Source organism: Rousettus aegyptiacus, unplaced genomic scaffold (assembly GCF_014176215.1).
Source record: "Rousettus aegyptiacus isolate mRouAeg1 unplaced genomic scaffold, mRouAeg1.p scaffold_m13_p_6, whole genome shotgun sequence".
In the NCBI taxonomy this organism is placed as follows: domain Eukaryota; kingdom Metazoa; phylum Chordata; class Mammalia; order Chiroptera; family Pteropodidae; genus Rousettus; species Rousettus aegyptiacus.
In genome coordinates, this window is record NW_023416309.1 from 114,122,693 (window position 1) to 114,144,838 (window position 22,146).

The 22,146-nt window shown below is 56.9% G+C and overlaps 1 protein-coding gene across 4 annotated transcripts in view; it reads left to right on the forward strand.

Moving 5' to 3' along the window:
* RPTOR (regulatory associated protein of MTOR complex 1) overlaps window positions 1–22,146 on the forward strand; it is a 159,282-nt gene that overhangs the window by 61,864 nt on the left and 75,272 nt on the right. For all 4 annotated transcript variants that reach the window (XM_016143312.2, XM_036222311.1, XM_016143313.2 and 1 more), the window contains exons 4-5: window positions 3,833–3,991; window positions 16,986–17,132. In XM_016143312.2, coding sequence (XP_015998798.2) covers window positions 3,833–3,991; window positions 16,986–17,132 — 306 coding nt within the window. The remainder of the gene's footprint in view (window positions 1–3,832; window positions 3,992–16,985; window positions 17,133–22,146) is intronic.

The following is a 22,146-nucleotide window of genomic DNA, read 5'->3' on the forward strand; positions in this document are numbered from 1 at the left end:
AGTTGCAGACGTTGTAGGATGTTACGCGCACAGCCGATCGTGTTCGTGCACTCACACGTGTGTGTAGCTGGGGCCGGCCCGCGTGTGCGAGTCCACGTGTTCAAGACGGGGGCCCAGCAGCGGGCACTGACGCGGCGCTGAAGCCGAGGCCCCCCACCCCCGGCCCCGGGCCCCGGGGGCGGGACTGCCCTGTGGTGGCCTCTTCTGCCCGCTGGGGCCGGCCTGCCGCGGGGCCGGGGGACTGCAGAGCGCCGAGGTGCTCGAAAGCGGCATGCCCGGTTTCGGACGTGACCTAACCTGAAAGTGTTGCTTCGAGTGTTTTCAAACACTTGTGAGATTATTTCAGGTCTTGCGGTCTTTATTTACACGCAGCCTTTCTAAAGTGAGCAGGGTTCCCTCCCGGGGCTGGTGACAGTCCCACCGCTCCCGCGCACAGAGGCTGGCGTGCAGGGTCCATGCTGGCCCTGTGCCCGGGCAGTGAGTGCTGGGAGGAGCTGCAGCCCTTCCCGGTCTGCACGCCAAACCGTTTACGTCCTCACAGGTCCGGGACTGCCTGGTGGCCTGGAGCGGGGGACAGTGGGCCCGCGGTCGGTCACGTCCTCCCAGGCAGGCCCGCCCCTCACCAAGCAGCCCAGAGTGCAGCCCTCGGCCGGGCCTAGCCTCGGGCAGTGCTGCCAGTTCTCAGGGGAGATGATGCAGCCGAGTGCTTTGTGAACTACAGAGGTGACCCAGTTGTGGGGCGGCCGCACGTTCAGCTGTCATCAAGTCAGCCGGGCGACGTCGGCCCCGCGACCCACAGCGAAAAGTCAGACTCCTGATCGGAGACGAGTTTCCTCGTTCAGGGAAAGCCGACTGACCCCCGTGACAGCTTTCTTTTTGCGTCTAAGACTCGGGAAGATTTTCAGAGACAGATGAGCATCTGCATTACATTTAGGAAACATTCGTTTTCCAGGTGTGTTCAGATTATTGGTACGTATAGCTCACCTGCGCTGAGAACACATGAGATTTTTCCCCATGTGGACGTCCGGGAACATCTGGCCACACTTTGGGAAACGCGGCCTGTGGATAGCTTGGGATCAGAAGTAGCCGGTTTCGACTTTGCCGTCAAGTTCCGTGTGAAAACGACTCCCCAGGACTTCCTGTTCATCACGGGGATGGTGCAAAATGCCGTCTGCTTGTTTGGCTCCCTGTTTGTTTTTGCGGCTTATTCATTTGTTAACTTTTAAACTTTTTATTGTGGAAAATTTTTGCATGTCCCCGTCATCTGTGTTCGGCAGTTCCCAGCGTGTTCCCAGGCTGCTTGCTTCTGTGCCGCCGCCCACTCCCCTCTCCCACCCACTGCCCTGGCTTATTTGAAGCAAATTCCAGACATCATATAATTTCATCCGTAAATATTTCGGTGTATTTCTAGAGACAATTACGACTTTAAAAAATACACTCAGAGCTTGCGCCTCGAATCGGGACGCTTGCGAGTAAGGGGAGCGCACCGTGACGGTCCCGAGCACCCTCCGGATCTGCGGAATTAACCCAAACATCAGCGTCCCGCCCGAGCCGCACCGGCCGCCAGTCCGCGTCCCTTCCCGCTGCCTGCTGGTCGCAGAAGCCGGCGCGTGGTCTGGGCTTCGCCAGTCACCTCCCCATGCGCCCCCCTCGCCTCCGTCCGGGACCCGCCCCAGCATGTTGACGAATCTAGAGGCATGGCCATGTTCAGCCCGACGGGAGGGGGTGTTCGGGGGCACAGAGTCCTGTAGCTGGTGGGCCGCCTCCTTTAGGACGGCCACGTTGGCCATCCGTCTCCTGTGTGGTACCTGGATCCATCGTTAAAAATTAGAGGGAGGTGGCGTGTGACTCGGCCTCCCTTCTGCCACCAGGATTCTCTGTTAAGAGAAAGTTCCTCTCATCAGTCACCGGGGAAGCCTGAGTTGTAGTTTCACAGTGCGCGGGTGTGGGTGTGGAGGGCGTGCGTCCAATGTCACAGCGTCTTAGTGAAATGTTCCCTTCTGAGCCCCCAGAACTGGGTTGCCATTTATCAAGCACCCTCATCTCGTATTCTGCAACCGGCCAGAGTACAGGCATTCGCAGCGTGAAGACTCGTTTCTGTCTCACCCAGAACACACGCAAGTAGTTTACCAGTTTTTCTGTATCGTTTTTGTAACTTTCCTATGCAGAATTCCGAGTACCAAGGTAGAGAAGGGATGACGGACATCTCAGCACCTGCCCAGACGCGTGATTTCACGCGGGTGGGATTCGTTGTTTTGGTTTGCTTCATTACTGTTCTTGTAGCCAGCGTCAGTGCAGGGGGGCAGTCCCTCGGCAGCCGTGGCCGTCACAGCACAGCCCGCGCAGACAGGCGCAGGCTGAGGCGGAGCCGGGCGCCCGGCCCTCTGAGGGAGCCATGTCCCCAGGCGCCACCTCTCGCTGCTCATGCCCCCTGCCCACCGGCGCCCTCCGCAGGGGCCTTGCAGCACGGGGCTTATTGGTTTCACTTTCCTTTTTAAAAACAAAGATAAACAGTGTTTTTAAACACGTACATCATTTTTAAAAATCAGAACGCAGTCCTTCCTGGTGGACACGCCACCTTTGTAAAGGACGTGCCTGTGCGGCGTGTGACGGGCCGGGCACGTGGCGTCTCCGTCGACTTCCTGGCGCGGCCTCCGTGCTGCCGCTCGCTGGCTCCTTCCGCGGCGCCGGTGCGGGTGCGGCTCCATCTCGGTCCTTTTAGGTCAGGAGTTTACCGTTAACAGGGCTTTGGACGCAAACGAGGAGAAGTGAACACGAAGGAGGGAGCCCGCCGACGGGCGCGCGGACGTCGCCACCTCCCGCGTCCTGGCCGCGCCGCCGGCCCCCACGCAGCCGTCCTGCAGTCCGCAGGCTCTCAGCGCACTGCAGTCAGCATCCACGGCGTCGCGACCATGAACCACTGGTCCCCCGGGGGCCAGGGGACGTGCTGGGCTCCTGGAGGGGGCTCGGCGCCCGGGGGCCAGGCCTTCCCCTGGTTTCCCGTCCTCAGGGCTCTCCTGGCCGCTCCGGCTTGTTTCTTCCCCTCGTGAACTAACGCGGCACCTGCCTGACTCCGCCGCACCGCGTGCTGTCGCGTGGGGTCGCGTCGCGCTCGCCCGTCAGCCAGGGGGGCGCGGGCGTCCTGCCTGCGGCGGACGGTGCCCAGGCGGCCAGGCCTGCCGCCGGGCCATCCGGCGGGCGAAGCGTCCTTGGCCGGCGCTCGTGCACCCGCTCGAGGTCATGCCCACGCGTCCACCTTCGCGACTCTCGGTGGGAGCTCCGTGCGGTCGCGCTGTGAGCGCTCGTTGTTCGCATGTGAGAAGACTGTTGATTCGTGGGCTTTACGTTTCGGTCCTGCTGACTCAGCGAGTCCTTCCCGTTCCTCGGCTCGGCCTGGGTGGACGGGGCGGCGGGAGGGGAGCCGCAGGGCAGACGCGACAGGGACTCAGGGCCCCTTCGTCTCCTCTCCGTCTTCGTTTCCTCTAACCGTTCTTCACTTTTAGCAGCTCGTCTCCTCCACGTTCCAGGTCGCGTTTTCGGAAGGACGCGGGGCTCCCGAGAGCTCTTTTCATGCCAGGCATGCGGCAGGCTGCCCTTTATCTCGCGGGGTCTCCACGGGGCTTCTCAAACAATGCTTGCTGAGTGGGGAACTTTCCCGACCACCACGTGAAGTAGTTCTCATCCCAGTTTCACAGACGACGAGACTCGGGGTCGCTTGTCTCGGGTCACGCAGCTGGGAAAGGCGGACGCGGCACCGAGGATGACTGCGCACGTGGGCCAGGCGTCCCCGCAAGCCCAGCGCCCGTCTCTGAACCTTGTTCTCCCGCCACAGGCCCGGTACAAGCAGAGCCTCGACCCGACCGTGGACGAAGTGAAGAAGCTGTGCACGTCGCTGCGCCGGAACGCCAAGGAGGAGCGGGTCCTCTTCCACTACAACGGCCACGGGGTGCCCCGGCCCACCGTCAACGGGGAGATCTGGGTCTTCAACAAGGTGAGCGCCCGCCCGCGTTTCGCAGCAGAAACGACTCCTGTGTCTGATCGTTTTTCAGCTTTGTCACTGAAACAGGCACGATTCCAAGACGTTCCGCCCAGTAGCTGGCCGCTGTCCCCTTTCAGTCCTAATGCATTTGGGTCGTGGAGAACAAATTACACATCGACCGTCAGAATTTCAAATTCCGGGCCAGAAACAAATTTGGTTCACAGAAACCTCACTCGGTTCTCCTTTGCTCATTCATCAGAGTTCTGTCACTGCCCCGCGCAGGCCTTGCACGTGTCTCGTTAGATTTACACCTGCGCGTTCCATCAGGGGCTAGTACACATGGTGTTATGTCTTTAATTTCACATTCCGCTTGTTCACGGCTGGTATGTAGCGGAACAGGTGGTTCTGTGTATTAACCTTGTATCCTCGTTGGTTCCAGGGGTTTTGTCGATTCTTTGGGGTTCGCTAGGAGACAACCGTCACCTGTGAACAGTCTTTCCTTCCCGATCTCTATGCCTTTCATTTCCCTTTCTGGGCTCGTGGCATTAGCAGCACAGTGGTGTTGAAAGGGGCGAGAGGAGGTGACCTGAACTTGAACCTGGTCTTAGTGGGAGGGCTTCACACGTCTCACCATTCAGTCTCACCATTCAGTAGGACGTTAGCCGCAGGCTGCTGTAGGTATTCTTTACCAAGCTGAGGAGTTTCTCCCTGTTCCTAGTTTACTGACAGTGTTAACCATTAGTAGGTGTTGGATTTTGTTAAGTGTTTTTTCTTTGTCTATTAATATGACAATGTGATTTTTTTTTTCCGTTTTAGTCTGTTTATGTGTTGGCTCAATTGATATTTTGAATGCTGAACCAGCCTTGCATACCTGGGATAATTCTATTAGGTTGTGGGTATAATTCTTTCTATACATTATTGGATTTGATTTGCTAACATTTTGCTGAGGATTTTCGCAACTATATGTTTTTGAGAGATACTGGTCTGTAGCTTTCTTATTAGGGTAATCTGGCCTCAGAGAATGAGTTAAGATGTATTTCCTCCACCTCTATCCTCTGAAAGAGAGTGTAGAGAATTGGTATAATTTCGTCCTTAAATGTTTGGTAGAATGCACCAGTGAACCCTTCTGGGCCTCATGCTTTGCAAGCTTAATTATAGATTGAATTTCTTTAATCAGTACAGGCCTGTTCCAGTTGTCTGTTTTTTCCTTCTTAAGTTTTTGCAGATCGTGTTTTGCACGGAATCGGCCTGTCTCGTCTAGGTTTTCAGATCCAGGAGGACGGCACTGGTCACAGTGTTCCTTTGTCACGCTTTTTGTGTCTGTGGGGGCTGTCGCGATGCACTCTTCATTTCTGATTTTGGTACTGTGCGTCTTGCCTCTGTTTTTTTTTTTGGTTCGCCCGACTAGAGGCTTATCAATTTTACTGATCTTTTCAAAGCACCAGCTTTTGGTATCATTGATTTTTCTCTACCAATCGCCTGTTTTCAGTTCCACTGATTTCTGCTCTAATTCTTTTTATTCCTTTTCTTCTGCTTACTTTGAATTTACTCTTTATAGTTTCCTTAAATGGAAACTCGGATTAATGATTTAGATTTTTTTCCTAATACATGTTTCAATACTATAAATTTCCCTCTGAGTATTGCTTTTGCTGCATACCACACATTTCGATGAGTTGTGCTTTCATTTTTATTTAATTCAAAATATTTTTAAGTTTATCTTGAGTTTTTTTCTTTGACCCATGTGTTATTTTGAAGTGTGTTGTTTTATCTTTAGGTATTTGGGTTTTTTCCGGGTGTCTTTCTATAAATGATTTCTGGTTTCATCCCATTGTGGTTTGAGAGCAGACACTACATGATTTCTGTTCTTTTAAATTTGGTAAGGTATGTTTTATGGCCCAGAATATGGCCTATCTTGATGACACTTGCTTAATTTTAATAGGTGGAATAGCTTTTAAGGTAGAAAGGGCTTATCAACAGGATTGCATGTTATTACTATGATATTACGGTTATCTGGACTCATCCTGGCCCTTTTCTGGTGATATACCAGGTCAAAAGTAAAATAAGTCTATGAAGGGGTAAACTAATTTTATGACCTTAGCTACAAGATTTAAGAAACACTGACTGATGGCCTAATGGGTTCCAAGATGCCCAGTTTTAGAGCCCCTGATACAACAGTCCATAAAACAAACCAAGACCTCGCTGTTGTGGAGCTCACATTGTGATGGAGAGAGACAGACAGACAGAGACAGAGAGAGACTGAGACACAGAGAGACACACAAAGACACACAGAGAGAGACAGACAGACAGACAGACACGTGGTGGGGAGAGCGAGATACCTACTGACTGCAAACATGCGGACAGAAGGGGTCGTCGTGGAGATGAGTAAACCGCACCTGAGGACTGAGGAGCGGAGTGGAGGCAACGAGTTCTGTTTTACATATAGGGATCGGGGAACATTTTGCTCCCAGAATGATGTTTAAAAACCCACTCGTGCATGCGTCAGCGTTCATTGAGCACCTGCTGGGGTGGCAACCACGAGTTCGGGAGCTGGAAATAGAGCGACCAGCAAAGGACAGAGCGCTGGCCTCGGGGCTGAGAGCCTGGCCTGCTCTGCGGACGGCTTCTGACCGTGAGTGATACAGGGCTATACGGGTTTTCTATTTCATTTTGAGTCATTTAGGGAAGTGGTATGTTCACAGCATTTTCCATATAATTTAACTTGTTAAATTTATTGGTATAACTTTATTAATATTTCCTCATCTTTTCGGTGTCTTTGGGAAATGTGGTGGCTGCGCTTTCAGTCCTAAATAGTGGGTACTGTGTCCTCGCCTTTATTTGCGTTCTGTCCCTCTAGGGACCTGTCAGTCTTCACCGACCTTCCAGAAGCACCTTCTAGCCGCGTTCGTTTCCTCTGCTGGCTGCGCTCTCTCTCTCGCCGGTCTGTGCGCTTCGTTATTTCCTTTTCCTCACTTTGAGTTCTGTTTGCTCATTATTTTCTAGCTTCTTAAGGTAGAAATTTGGGTTTTAGCTTTGAAGCTTTCTTCCTTTTTCTGTAGGGATTAGAGGCTGTGCATTTCCATGTAAGTGCCGCTTTAGTGAAATGTTGGCAAGTCATATTTCCACTGTTGTTCAGTTTGAATAATTTTTATTTTCCTTTGTGACATCTTTTTTGACACATGTATTTTTTAATTTCCAAATATTTGAGGATTTTCCAGATATCCTGTAATTCAAATTCAGTAGTCAGAGGATAGACTCTGTATGGTTTCGACCCTTCAGACTTTGCCGAAACAGTTTTATGACCCGGCACGTGGCTGACCCGGGAAGCGTCCCCCGCACAGAGGGTGTGGTCTGCGGTGGCCGCGGGGTGTTTGCGTCACATACGTCAGAGCAGCGGACGGCAGTAGTGCCATCCGGGCTTCTGCATTCGCGCCGGCGTGTTTTTAACTAGGAAAGATATAATTACTCTACCCGGAGTTTGCTTTTTAATAAGGTTTTTATCTATCAACTTTAACTATCAGTCTCACCCTCCCAGTTACTGACGAGGTGACTGGAGTGGCGTGCCGGGCTGCGGGCTTGGCTCTGGTGGTCTCGCTCGTGGGTTCGAGCTCCGACGGCGAGAGTGTGCCTGTTGGGGACACTCGGTATCTTCCCCGACGACCTGCTCCGCTTGTCGTCATGAATGTCGCCTTCGTCTCTGGCGCACTCCTCGTCTGATTAGTAAGGGGGCCATGTCACCCTCTTCTACGTCTGGGATTTGCAGGAATCACCTTTCTGCGGCGGTGGCCCAGCCAGACACCGGAGCATTATTCAGTGGTGGAAAGAAACGAGCTCCAGGCCACAAAGAGCCGTGGAGGGACCTTAGGAGCAAAGTCCTGCCTGATAAAAGCCTGTCGCAAAGGCCACACACCCTGTGGTTCCAGCTTGGTGACATTCCGGAAAAGGCAAAACTCTGGTGACAATAGCAGCGATGGTTGCCTGGGATGGGGGAGGGCGGGAAGGCGGGACCACGATGCCGGACCGCGATGCCAAGCCTCCGTGTGCCGCCGCAGTGGTGGGCACATGGCATTTCTCATTTGTCCAGGCCGCAGCAAGCGCAGGCCAGGGCCGCCCTCAGGCGAGCCGTGGACCCTGGGTGAGCGGTCACGCAGCTCAGAGCAGGTCACACATCCGTCGCTGCCAGCGGCCGCAGCGCCATCGCTCCGTAATCCTGGCCCTCCGCTCCCTGCGCGGGTGGCACCTTCGTCCCTGCGCCCCGCACCTCCTCTCCGCCCCCGCCTGGCCGCCCCGCGCCCGGCGATGCTGTGTCCTGCTTCCTCACTGTGCTCAGAGCCGCTTGAAGCGGGGACTGCCGGGTCCTCGCAGGCGGCGGTGGCAGCGTGCCGGGACGTCGCCGTACCGGGGTCTCTGTGCGCGCCGCCCCGAGCCGGGAGGGAGGCGGGCTGTGCGCTGCCGTCTCCCCACCGCGGCCTGTGCTCCTCGGGCTCTGCCCCGATGGGGCGGGGCGGCCCTTCCTCCCCGACCTTCTGCCCACCCTGCTGTTTCTAACCGGTGACTGGTCACTGGCCGGTTTCCAGCCGGTCCCCAAGACCAGTAATTAGGCAGCAAAGGGGAGCGGCGGGCGGCCTGTCGTCCTAAGTCCCATGGGCCGCACGACTCCCAGGGGCAGACGCCTCGGCGTGTCACATGATTTCACTCGGGAGCATAAGGCGCGCCCGAGTCAGCGCTTCTGCCGCAGGCTCCGGGACAGTGGCGCCCAGCCCGTGAGTGTCCACGCGGCGGGGAGACAGTGGGTGTCTGCGACGTGTTTAATGAAACAGTTTTGTTTACAAACATCCTGAATTCCTAACATTTTGATAAAGTGACCCCCAAAAAGGCGTATGACGGAAGAGTAGCGCTGCTGCACAGAGGCTGCCGCGGACCAGGCGCGGCCCCGCCACCCACGCACGGGGCAGCGGGCGGGGACGCGCTCGGGGCGGACGCGGACGCACTCGGGGCGGCGGGCAGTGGACGCGCACGCGCTCGGGGCGGCGGGTGTGGACGTGCTCGGGGTGGACGCGCACGCACTCGGGGTGGACGCGCACGCACTCGGGGCGGCGGGCGGTGGACGCGCACGCGCACGGGGTGACGGGTGCGGACGCACTCGGGGTGGACGCGGACGCGCACGGGGCGGCGGGCCGCAGACACAGATGCGCACGGGCCGCAGACGCGGTGCCCGTCACCGCGCTCACCGCCACGCGTCTGACTCACAGCCAAGGCTGCCGTGTGTGTGCAGCGTTCGTGAGGCTGAAACTGCACAGTTCGTCTTGGAAATCGTGACTGCTAGCTGCAACCAAAAAGGATTAATTTTTCTTAAAAACACACAGTTTGGATGTTTTAAAAAAGCTCCACAAACGCTAACGCTTCTCCTTGGTGTCAAAGTGGCGTGCTGACTGAACCCTCCCGGGCCCGCGCCCCTTTGTTCTCGGCGACATGTTTTCATCTCTGGAACAGAATCTCACGGTCCCTGCTCTCTGCTGCCCCACAGACAGCCAGAGAGCAAACGAGTCCTTGATCTACAGGGCCCTTTTCATGAGGCAATTCACCTGGCTCCCAGGAAGTGTGTGCCAGTGTCTGACTCACCTGATGGCGGTGACAGCCACGTCAGACACCCTCTGCCCCGCGTGGCCGCGGCTCCCAGGGTCTCCAGCGCTGTGGCCGACCACGCGCACTTCTTTCAGTCCTGTCTTTCTTTTCTCTGTCTCATCTTTGACGCAGAAGTTTTTATACAAAAAGGTTCACAGGAGCATTTTTTCACAGTAGGGCTGTGACAGGAGGAGGGCCGGTGCGTTTGGAGCGTCCCCAAGTGGAAGGTTAACCCGACAGGGCTTAGCTGAAGCAGCCCAGCGGGTGGGGCGCTTGTAGAAGCATAGGACTTGAACTTAAAGGCTTGGCTGCGTTACGTTTGGTATCATTTTTTGTGAAACTCAAAAACAAGCATAACTAAACAGCGTGCTTTTTAGGGAGACACAAGCATGAGTTAAAATTATTTTTTCAAAGCAAGGGGATAAAAGCACAAAACGAATGACCCTGGTTTCAGGGGGGAGTCCTGGGGGAAGGGGGTCGTGGGTGGCAGAGCCCCTCGAACACAGTCAATATTTTTCTGCTGCTAATGATGAGTAGGGGTTCATGATGCACACATGTGACGTGTGTGTTGCACTCACACTCGCTCACACACCCACACACAAACTCACTCACACCGTGAATTAAACGCGCCCGAGATCCTTCCAGCAGCGTGACAGCCACACAGCCACTCCACTCCCTAAAGGCTGTGTGACGCCTCGCAGGGAGCACTTCCTCTCAGTGAGGCAGACGAAGGGCTCGGACGTCCCGGCCGCCTGCTGTCTGCTAACATCTGCTTCTGGTTGCGCACGGAGTAATCGGCCAAGCAGCGGTCAGTATCACTGTTGTGATAAACGTACAATAAAATAAACATAATTAAATATAAATTTAAAATGAAATGACATATGTAACAAAAATAGGTTTAAACACCTACCTCCTGAGCCATCAGCATCAGTGTAGATGTCATTTCTTGCTTCATGCGATTCAGCAGCCAGATCATCACAGACACGTTACTTATTGGAGGAATGAGTCACAGGTAATAACTGTGCACAGACAATTCATATCTTAAACACCAAAGTGAATCCCAGGTTGGTCGGTATTTCATAAAACCCATTCAGCAGGGAAAATGAATGAATCACAGCCACGTGAATCAGGATGGCTACGTCCTCAATCACAATGTGGGACGGAAATAGCAAACCGCAGAGGCTACGCAGAGCAGCGCCGTTCATAAAAGTTTAAGGGGTGCACGAGATCCCTTAATGTTCATAAAGACCACACGTCCATATGGCAAAGGCCACAGACGTTCCTGGGGGCAGCGGACCCAAGTCCCAGCCGGCAGTTACCCCTGGAGGAAGGGGAGGAGAGCCCGGAGCTGCGGCAAGGGCAGCTCTGGTCATGACGTCGTCTTTTTCACGCTGGACACTGGGCAGCAGTGGGGAATGTATATTTTTTTGTATGTAAAATATTTAATAGTGAAAAATAATAACAAAACTTTGGAAGAATCCTTGGGCATTTAATAAATAATTTTTGCATAATGAAACCTTTATAAGCATGTCACAAAAATTTATGTGGAAATACTGATAAATTTGATTACATAAAAAATTTAAATGCCCATCTTGCAAAAAAGGTATAAATAAAGTCAAGGTAACAAATGGGGAAATATTTGCAATGCATGGGGGCAGATAAAAGCTAATTTCCTTCACAAACTGTTATAAATCAAAAATCTTCAGCAAGCACAGCACGAAACAGTGATGGGCAGAGCGTGTGAGTGGGATCCTGAAGACGAGAAATGCGACGGGCCAGGAAGAGTGTGCGCGGGTTCAGCCTGTACGCCGAGGGACAATGGAGCGAAGCTGTTTTCACTCTCAGAGGAAACGGGCGAAAACCTGCTGTCTCAAACGCCACAGGTGAACGCGGCAACGGGAGCAGCCATGACCGGTGCGGGGCACGTGGCCTCGACCCTGTGAGGCGGCTTCGAGGAATCGGGTTCACAGCGGCACTCGAGGGTGTGCGAGATCAGCATCCGGGCCGCTCGTGCAACGCCGTCTGCGACGCGGCCGGAAAGGAGCTGAGCGGCCGCCACGGCGCGGGACAGATCATCGCCGCAGGTCAGCTGGAGAAGCCGTAAGAGTTAAAAGAATCAGCAGTACAGACGGTGTTCAAGTTAATCGAGTTCAGAAGGAGGTTGCAGAACACCGTAGGAAACAGCCCCGCCGTACTTCAAATTGTGCATCCTTCCAGAAACGTTCGTTTACACGTGACGTTTGTGAAAGGACGCAGAGAAAGAGCGGAGGGCACCGCTAGCAAGGGACAGGACCGTGGCTCGGGCAGAGGTCGGCGAGGACGTTACCGCTCACTTACTGGCAGCCGTCCAGTTTGAAAAAAAAAGACCAACTTTTATAGTAAAGATGTGAAAATTAGTTAAAAGAAGGTGACAATTTAAAACAACAAATTTCATAATTTAATACCATTTGTTTAGAATTGCTCACGGAGTAAATAATTGACTGTGGTAACGGAAAGGAGAGGACGTATCGCTAAACCTTCAGCTTTAAGGATTGTAAAGGACCACAAGCTTGCGGTGACGTGTCGGGGTCCGCACTGCCCCTGACACCTGAGGACACCTGAGGACCCCGGCAGGGCCACGGCCTCCCGCCCCGGTGAGGCGCGCTCAGGAACAGCCCGCGGAAGGGAGGCGGGCCCCCCCCCCCGCGCACGCGCGTGCACATGTTTCCACGGCTCCCGCACGTCCTGCCTGTGCGGGGAGGAAGCCACTGAGCGGGGAGGCGCGGCCCGCCGGGGTTCATGTTCCCGGGGGCGGACGCCAGACAGAGCGCCCTCAGCTCCCGCCTCCGTCCACCCTGCCCCGCGACAGCCCGATGAAGCCGGTGACCTGCTTTTGGTTTTAAATGTCTAACGTGCCCTGACAGATAAGAGTGAGTCGTAATGAATAAATGATCTGAAACCTATTTCTGTTTCTTCGAAATGAAAACCTGGCCTTGACTGTGGTCCTTCGAAAGAAGGGAGGGCTGCTTCCATCAGGGTGCCGCGCGCGGGGCTGGGCGGGGGCCGCGGAGCCCCCCTGGCGGGGGCGGGGGCGGGGGGCGGGGGCCGCGGAGCCCCCCTGGCGGGGGCGGGGGAGGGGGGCGGGGGCCGCGGAGCCCCCCTGGCGGGGGCGGGGGCGGGGGCGGGGGGCGCGGGCCGGGCCGGGAGACACTCGCACCGGGGCCCTGTCGCCACGCGGCCCCCGCAGGCCGGCTCGCCCCACACCGCGGCCGTCGCCGTGGGGCTGCCCGGTGCAGGTGCGCGGCCCCGATGCGGGCGGCGGCGGCCGAGGCGGCGCGTGTGAGCCGCGCGCTGGGGCCGTCTTCCTCCGCGGGTTCATTAGAGTCCATGCTGCGCTCCCGAGGGACTCAGACCCCCAGGCGTCGTTGCCCCGCGAAGCCGGCCATTCCCGGCTGACGTTCCAGGTGAGGTTGTCCCTTGTCTCAGGCGCGCCCCCCGCTGAGGGTTCCCCCTGAAGCCCCCCCCCCCCCCAGTACTGCCCAGAGACCTTGAGCATCACAGACCTTGAGCAGGGGTCAGGCTACCAGCAGGCGGTGGGCAGAGGCCAAGGGCGCCACACAATGTCAGGTGGAGTCTAGGACAGCCGCCTAGCCCAGCGGGTGGTCACCAGTGCCCTGCCTGCTGTGGTGGACGGAGTAGCGCCTCAGGGGCTTGCCTCTGGTGGGGGCCCTGGGAGGCTGCCCTCCCCACTGTGGCCCACCATGCCCCTCCTTGCGGTGGAGCACCCCCCCAGGGTGCTGTAGGGTGCAGGCCCCCCGGACCCGGAAGCCACAGAGCCAGAGACCAGTTTGGAAAGTGGAGGACTCTGCCTCGCTGCCCCAGGATGCACATTAGAACGGGAAAGGCTCTGGCCCCCGTGGACCCGGCGGTCTGTGGGGCCAGGGGCACGCAGAGGAGGGAGCAATCGTCCCTAGTGCCCGATGGAATCACTGCTTCATAATTGTAATGACTCACCGTCAGCTTTGCATCAGAAATTTAAACAGTAGCTTCTGACTCTCAGGAAATAAAAAGAATCACATTTCAGCTCAAAAGACAAGGCCTCAGAACCCACAATATTAAAATAAATTTTATTTTTTGCCTCTTTGCTGCTGGTGAGGCGTCCGCCTCCCCCTGACAGTCACGCAGAGGACGCGGTGGCCGGAGCGTGGTCAGCGCTGACCCTCACTGAGCCGGGAGCGTCGCGGGAGCAGCACGGAGCTGCCAGCGCGTCGTGCGTGGTGACCTCCCGGGCTGGGCCGGACCTTCCCCTGTGGGGGTCGAGGGTCAGGGTGGCCCTGCCCAGTTTAATGGTCACGTGGTCCCTTGCGTCCAGGGAATAGGGGCAGCGGGGCCTCCCTCCCGCTATGCTAGGGAGACGGTTCCTGGCCTGCTCTGTCCATGGGAGCCTTTGCTGTAGCCTTTTTGCCTGCCCAGGTAACACGCTGCACCTGCTCGTTACCGGGTTCAGACACAGACGTGTCGGAAACCCTGCAGCTCGGCCCCCCTTCCGCCTTTAACAGCTGGTGGACGTTTACATTTTTCCTTTCTAAACAATACAACTAGTTTTTGTTACAGAAGGTTGTAAAAGAAATAAACGTGACGCCCTCAGCCCACACGCAGGTCCTCGCCGGCCGGTGCGGGCCGTTCGGTGCCGTGTGTGCCCTGCTCGCACACTCGCTCGGCAGGTCCTCGTTCCAGGGGCAGCAGCGGCGCTGGGGACAGGGCGCTTCCCGCACGCAGCGTCACCGTCTCTTCCCAGGGGTGGGGCCGTGTTACGTGTGCGGTCTGAGGCTCTCGCATCTTTAAAATCACAGCCCCGGGCATCTGTCCCTGTCGTTGCTCGCAAACGGCCTGTCTTTCCACAGCTGCGTGGGTCCTCGAACACGGGGACGCGGCTCCCGCTTTGCTTGATGAGTCCCTCATGTTGGGTGTGCGAGGACCCAGGACGGGCTGTGGCAGTGCCCGTGAGCCTCCTGGGCCCGCGTGGGGCCCCCTGCCGCGGCGCAGGTCTGCAGTCTCTCTGCTCCAGTCCTCCGTGAGGTCGAAGGCGGCCTGCCATGTCCACGCTCCTCCAGGGGGAAGGAAAGGTGGAAGGCATGAGCCCAGGGCAGCTCTGCCTCGACTCTGCCCCACTGGACAGAATGGAGCAGCAAGGTCAGGCTTAGGTGCAGAGAAGCTGGGGCACGTGCCGCCTACGACTCACGGACGGTGAGGAGGGTGTGAGACGGGCCGTCTCTCCCGCAGGGGCGTGGAGATGGCGTGCGGCTTCCTGCGAGTCAAACGTCCCCGCGCGTGCATCTCCGGGTACCGACCTGAGCACGTCTGTGGGATGGACGTTTAATGTGAATAAGGACGGCCAGGTTGCCTGCCAGAGAAGCTTCCTCAGTTCCCGTCCCTCCGAGGATGACCCAGCCCCCTCCTCCCTGAACAGATCCTTGTCGACATGGATTACTCATCTTATATATTTCTTTCCAGGTTGCTGGATGAAGGTGGCTGGGTGGGTGGATGGATGATTCTCATTGTAATTTGTATTTCCGTGATCGATGGAGACTGTGGAACTCATTTCGTGATCATCCATCCGTCACTTCTGTGAATTGCCTCTTTGTATCTTGTTCATTTCTTGTTATTTTGTGTTTTGTTGATCCGAAGCAGCAGTTTATAAACACACACATTCTAAATATAAACACACACACACACTCTAAATATAAACACACAGACACACACACACCCCCGCCCCGGTCACGTCTGTCATACCTACTTTATTCTTAAATTGCTTGTCGCCGGTATGTGTTTTTATCCAAATTATATCATTTTCATGCTATTACAGCATTAAGGCTTCTAGGTTTCGGGACTTAAGACCTTTCTTACACCAAAATAAATAAATCTTTTATTCTTTTATATTTAGTTTAAAAAATCTATCCTGATTTTTTGTGGGTAGGTCTCAGATAGCAACGAGGAGTGGTTCAGTGTTACAATATCATTTACTGAATCGTTCATTCTTCACTGATTAAAATGTCACTTTCATTGCAATTACACACGTGGGTCGATCTATGGACTTTTCTGTTGATTTGCCCGTCTCACCCTCCCTCGTTCCATCCCGTAATTACTGTGGATTTGCAGTACACTTAACATAGGTGGTGCGAGGCCTCCCTCATCGTCCTTTATTGAAAAGTTATTTTCTTTGCTATTGTGGTCCTTCCTCTTCTGCACTGACTGTGGAACCAGCTGGCCAGACGCGCCTGGACCCTGCTGGTGTCGCGATGGGCTCGCGCCGACTCGGCAGCTTCATCACAGAAGAGGCGGCATCTTTAGAATTCTTCGCCGGCTTTATCCGGAGAGCACCTGCACACGTGTCCTCCTGCACCGCGCCGTGGTGACAGGCCACCGGCGAGGGCGGCGCCTCCTGGCGGGAGGGCCACAGGCCCACGCACCCCTGTGCCGCCCGCATGCCCTTGTCCCGTGTGGGGGTGACTCGCTCCGGGCACGTCGCCGGGCATGCGGAGAAGGCCTCCGCCAGCCGGCGCCCTGACGACACACGTCCCCGGGCTGGTTCGGGCCTCCGTCGTCTGGCCCTTTCCTCTGTGGCCGCCGGGACAGCCCCCTTGGCTGGGAGCGACCGTCGGCCTCCGCCGGTTCCACCTGTCGGTGCTCGCAGGAGGGCGAGGATGCGGTGCTTTCTGTGCAGAATTGCTTAAAAACGTCACCACGGGCAGGCGTCGGCAGGCTCCCTGGGACACAAGGGGCGCCCGCCCCCCCCCCCCCGTGCCCAGAAGCGCTGAGTGTCTCGGCCCCGACGTGCAGGGTGTCGGGGGGACGCACGCCTTCGCCGGTCACTGTTCTGTGATCCGAGGAAGAGCTACGGCTGGGGCGACGCCCCCTGTGCGGCACGCGTGGGTTTCTCGCGACGTGCTCTGGGTGTCCCCGGGAGGAGGGGACCAGGGCGCGTGCAGGCGGAGCTCCTCCGTGAGCGGGACGTGTGTGACCCCGGGGAGGTTCCAGAGCCAGCCGGGAGCCGCACGTCCCTTGTGTTGGTGGGGGAGAGCCGCACTTTGGCTGCAGGGGCGGGAGGCCCCGCGGTGGCTCGCAGCAGGAACAGCGCGCAGCAGCGGGAGTGAGCTGCTCCAGGAGGCAGCGAGCCGCTGGCCAGGGTGACAAGCACAGAGCAGCTGTGTGGCCAGGGACCGAACTGGGACAGCCCCCCGGGGCTGGCCATCCAGGGCAGGTGGCACGTGGGCGGGTGGCGGTCAGGGCCGTGTGTGCACCGCAGCCAGGCCCCCACCGGACCCTCCCCTGCCCGCAGGCCGCGCTGCGGGTGGCGCACCCTCCCGGGGCCCAGGAGTAAGCGGCGCACTGTCTTGTCTTCCAGAACTACACCCAGTACATCCCTCTGTCTGTCTACGACCTGCAGACGTGGATGGGCAGCCCGTCGATATTCGTCTACGACTGCTCCAACGCCGGCCTCATCGTCAAGTCCTTCAAGCAGTTCGCCCTGCAGAGGGAGCAGGAGCTGGAGGTGAGGCTCCCCAGGGCCCACTGGGCTGTGCTTCGTGGCCCCCTGGGGTGGCGGACCCCCGCGCCGCTCCCCCCTTCTCTGGGCGGAGCTTCGTCAGGTGCGGCGGTGATCCAGGCAGAGGACCCAAGAGGCCCTCGGGGCACACGGGGGGCTGCTCCTTCCCCTCGCGTCACTCGGTGTCGTTTCAGATCTGAGCGTTAATTAACTGATGACATTAACAGGCTGTTTGTGCTCTGGTGGCCTGTTAAAACGAAGCAGACACATTTATTTTAGGAGAATTGGACCCCAATCTGGGCACAGGCTTTAGTTTCATTAGCATCTCGTAATTGCCCCAATTTTATTTCCTTTTGTGTTTCAAAATAACGACAAAACTCACTAAGCTAAATACAGGCAACAAACCGACACACAGCCATCGTGAGTGTCCACGTCAAGAATGAGAGACCAGTGCGGCGCTCTGACCACGCAGAGGCCTCGTGCTTGGTTGTTCTAGGTGATATTGGATGTTTGAATCAACAGTGCATTCTAAAGAGAAACCGAAGAGGCAGTGTCCGCTGCGAGGCCTCCATCCCGTAGGCCGCACGGGAGTGTGGGCCGAACGCCCGCAGCTCGGTGCAGGGGTGCAAACGGCCTGTGCGTGCGCGTCCTGGGCCGCGCTGGGCCCGTCCAGTGCTCGCGCGTCCCAGCAGCAGGTGCCGCTGCCGCACAGTCATACACCGAGTCCTCACGCAGGACGTCGCACGGGAGCAGCCGATGAACGAGCCCTCTGCTCTGGAAGTGGAATCAGGTGCCGCGAGTTATCACGATCACCGATTTTGCACTCTGTAATAAGAGAAAGGGAAGATCGAGTTTTGCATCGTCAAATTTATACCTTGCTTTCAGGCATTTCATGTACGTTTGCCCAAGGGATGGGTTATCTAATGAGCACTAAGAAACTCAAAGCGCCAAGAGGTAATTTGCTTTTCCTCGCATCAGATAATAAATATTGCAAAAGAATTTTTTTTTCCTACATATTTAATGTGTAAACAAAAATGCCAAAGAATCCTGCCGGATTCTTTACACCCGATTTCTGAGCTTCCGGGTGTGTGAGGGAAGACCAGAACTCCGGCCTTACGAACGAAGACACCTTAGATGCGGCCCCTCGGCCCCACCTCCGGCAGGAGGCGGCGTTTCTGTCTCGTGCTCGAGGCCGGCCATTGCTTCTCAGCCCATCGAGTGTCTGCGCCCTCGGCATGGCATGTGCTCTGGCCACGGTGCCAAGGATTCATCAGCCCGGGAAACTGTTCATTTCACAGAGCGCGACAAAAAAGAGAGACCGAATGAAAAACGTGCGATCTGAAGGGTTAAGGAGATGGCAGTGCAAAGCGCTAGCGTCTGTCTCATAGTTAGCTCTGCCGTCACCTTCACTTTTTTAATTGCCGTGTAGGTAGTCTTGCGTTTTTCCGTCACACTTACTATTATTGGCTGTTGTTCAGTTCTCCTGCATAAACAGCGGAAAGTGAAATGATAAAATTGGCTCCCAGCTAGTATCTTACTGCTCACGTTGGTTGTTTAATCATCCGCGTGGATACAGCAGTCCTTTGTGGCCTCTCAGGTTTACTTTTGAAAAACATTTTCCCTTTCTACAGTGGCCGGATTCTTTGTAAATTTACAGCATGCTTTAACACTTCTGTTGCGTAGGTGATAACACGTGAGCTGACAGAAGTTGACAGTTGACTTGTTTGCACCAGGGTTTGAAAAATAAAGGGCAAAGAAATGATTGAATGTAATGCAGGAAAATGGTTACTTGGACCAAGGAGCATCCAGGTGACGGACCTCCCCGGGACTAGGAGCGACATCCGTTGTAAGAGACGACCGTCAGCACCCACGTCCTCAGGCACCCAGGGCATGGGGTGCGTGCGGCCCGGGCGTTCCCCCCGTGGACGCTGATCTCGGAGCGGTCCTGCAGGGGGAGGAGCAGGCACCTGCAGGGGAGGCAGCGTGGCCTGTCACGGCCGGGATTCGCCTGTCACTCAGCCATCCTCTGCACATTCCCCTGTGTCATGCCGCTTGGTAATTTGAAAATTAAGGGAAGTCTTCAAATCTCTGCTTTAGGTGTTCTTTTTAAAAGAAATGTTTTTATTTTTATCAAGTGAGCATGTGACATGATTCCAAAAGTCCAGTGGTGCACCGGGCTCGTAGTGAATGGCCCGGGGTCCCTGCGCCTCCAGGGAGCGGTTCTGGTTTCTGTAAGCGTGAGTGACGTGCTGACACCGGTCCAGCTTGGCTCACGAGCTCAGGCCATCTGTGGGCTTCCTGCTGACACCCAGGCCACCCAGGGCTGCCCTTCGCACGTCCTGTGTAAGGAGTCGGAGAAAGCGTGTGGGACTCTGACAGCAAGGGGGTGTGCTGCCTGATTGTTGTAAATTGAGTGTGTTGTTGGCAGCAAAGGGTGCCCTCTCAAGGGCGACCGAACAGGGCGGGTCACAGCCGCCCCTCCCCCGTCCCGTGGCCGCTCAGGCTCGTCCCTGCTCGGATTTTCTTCCCGCAGTTTGCAGCGATCCCGCCCGTTTTCAGTGCTGGTTTCATCGGTACGCGGCGCTGTCTTGGTTTCCAGGCTCCTGGCTTCCCTGGGCTCGGTTTCCCTCTGGCCCCCTCACCGGTGGCGCCTGCCCTGCTGCTCGTGGCCCATCTGCAGGATCCAGCCCCGTGCCTCGTGCGTGGGGCGCTTCTGAGAAACAACGAGGCCTGAGCCTCAATGACGACCGGTGTCGCTCGCCGATGGCCGAGTCAGCCGCTGCCATTTCCGTCCTCATAGCAGCTTTGTCCGTTTCTGTGCTTTCCTGGAGACTCCCTCTCTTCTTGAACTCCACCTTTAACGTTTCCGAGAGGGGGCGGCGGCATCGACGCGCAGCGCGCCCGAGCCCCAGCCCCCCGGCCCGGCTGCCGCTGCCCTGCCAGACGGCTGTCCCGTGCCGTCCCGGGCGGCCCCGTCCCGCCCTCCTGGATGCACCCATGTTTCCAGACCCGCCTGCGCCCCCTCTGGCTTCCTTCCTCATTCTGCCAGGCAGACCCCCGAGGCCCAGCCTCAGGGAGGGGTGGACGGGAGTAGCTTTTCTCAGGCCCGGAGTGGTTGCATTTGGAGGGCTTTCTGCTGTAAGTAACGAAGACTGTTGCTTTTTAAACAAAGAGCAGTTTGTCTATCGCCAGGGTCTTTGAGGCAGATGATGGACTTTTTCGGCAGTGCCCTTGGGGACCCCCCACCCTCAGTGTCCTTAGCCGCTCGGTGCCCGCCCCAGCTCCAGGCGCCTCGCTGTCCCAGAGGCAGGATGAGGATGGGCGGGCAGTGCTGGCCGCCCGTGTCTTCCCGGGAACGCAGGTGCAGGCTCGCCTCGCGTCCGGTGGGCTAGCGTCGGGCCCCGTGGCCACCCGCCCGTGGCGGGGGCGGTGGCAGGCGGACACACTTGGGTCCTGTGATGAGTGTCAGCCAGACCAGAGTGTGCAGTGTCTCGTTCCAGCCACGTGCAGCACTGCCGGGTTGGGCATGGGATTTCAGGCCGTCTTCTCTGAACAGCCGCTCTGGGAGTCCGCCCCCCGGCCTCGCTGTGGCCGGGTCTAAGGGGGGCAGGACCACCAGACTCCAGCCAAATGCCACGGGAGGAGCTATTATGCTCCTAAGACTCATGTCGAGAGTCGGAGAGAGAGAAACAGGATTCAAAGGCTTTTCGCAACGACTTCGGTCCATCTCTGGAAAGGAAACGGCGTCTTAAGCAGAGGCTGAGAAACAGCGTTATTAAAGTTTTCCCATTGGCTCTGCCCCCAGCGGCCCCCGGGGCAGTCCCTGCCCTTCCCTCCCAGGAGACCCCGGCATGCCTTCCCCTCCCCCTTCCCTGGAAGCCAGCGGGCTGCTGCTGGTGGTGGCAGCAGTAATGCCCTTCCTTGGGGACCGTGCCCCTGTGCTCGGTGCCCGCGCTGAGCTCAGCGTCCCCGGAGCAGCACGGGCAGCGGCCGTGTAAGACCGGCTCCCAGCAGCGCGGCCCCCTCGGGCCGGGGCCTCGCTCTCAGACAAGCGGTCATCGTCCCCTCAGCTCCCGGGGTGTAACCGAGATGTTCCAGAGATGCCCCCGAGTCTGGAACCCTCCACGACCTCGGTGGGCAGTTTTTACACGCTCACTTCACGCCCGATCGCGTCCTGTCACATGACACCTCTTCTTCCGGAGTCATCCGCGCTCGTGAATCCGCTGTGGAAGCCGGTCAGGGAGGCCTCGTCGGGGGTGGTGCTCAGAAAACATCTGCAGATTTGGTCTGATTAATGAACGCACATCTGAGTAAACTACCTTCCCTCTTCTTCTTTAGATGTACCTGTGATTTACTGAACACGTTTGATCTTTGATTGATTTGTATGAAATGTAAAAAGAAACAAAGAAAAAATGATTAACCCAAATTCAGGAATATGAGACACCAATTTGCTGCCGTTGTAAAACTGGGGGCTTCTTCAAAGTTAAGTCTTAGAGTTTAATTTTTTTTTTTATTATTTTGTCTCTTTAAAAATATGCCAGAAATTGCTTAATATTCTGGGCTCAGGTCATGGCCACTGCCGTGGGGTGTGGTGCAGAGTGACCCTCTCCTTGGCCCTGCTCGCTGTCGCAGGACGGTCCCCCGAGGCTGAGAGACTTCAGCCTCCCCCAGGCCGAGGCTGGAGCACAGACGTTCCCTCACGAAGACTCTGGTGGCACAAGGCAGGAGCGCCCGGCGGCAGCTGGGAAGCCGCTGCACCAAACTGGCCGAACACGGGGCCGTGCTGGGAAGGGCAGGGGCCTCCGCCAGCCCGCCCGAGGGAGGGATGGGCGGGCCAGCGCGGCTTCGCAGCGGGAGGGGGCAGGCGGCTACGGGCCGGGCCGGAAAGGAAGGGATTACCCCTGGTGTGTTCTTTAAGCCGGTCCTCTCCGTCGGGTCCGCTCTGTCGGCGCGTGAGTGGCGAGGACCTGCTGGACGCTGACCGAGCACTCGCCCTGGGGCTGCACCACGTCCTGCGTCA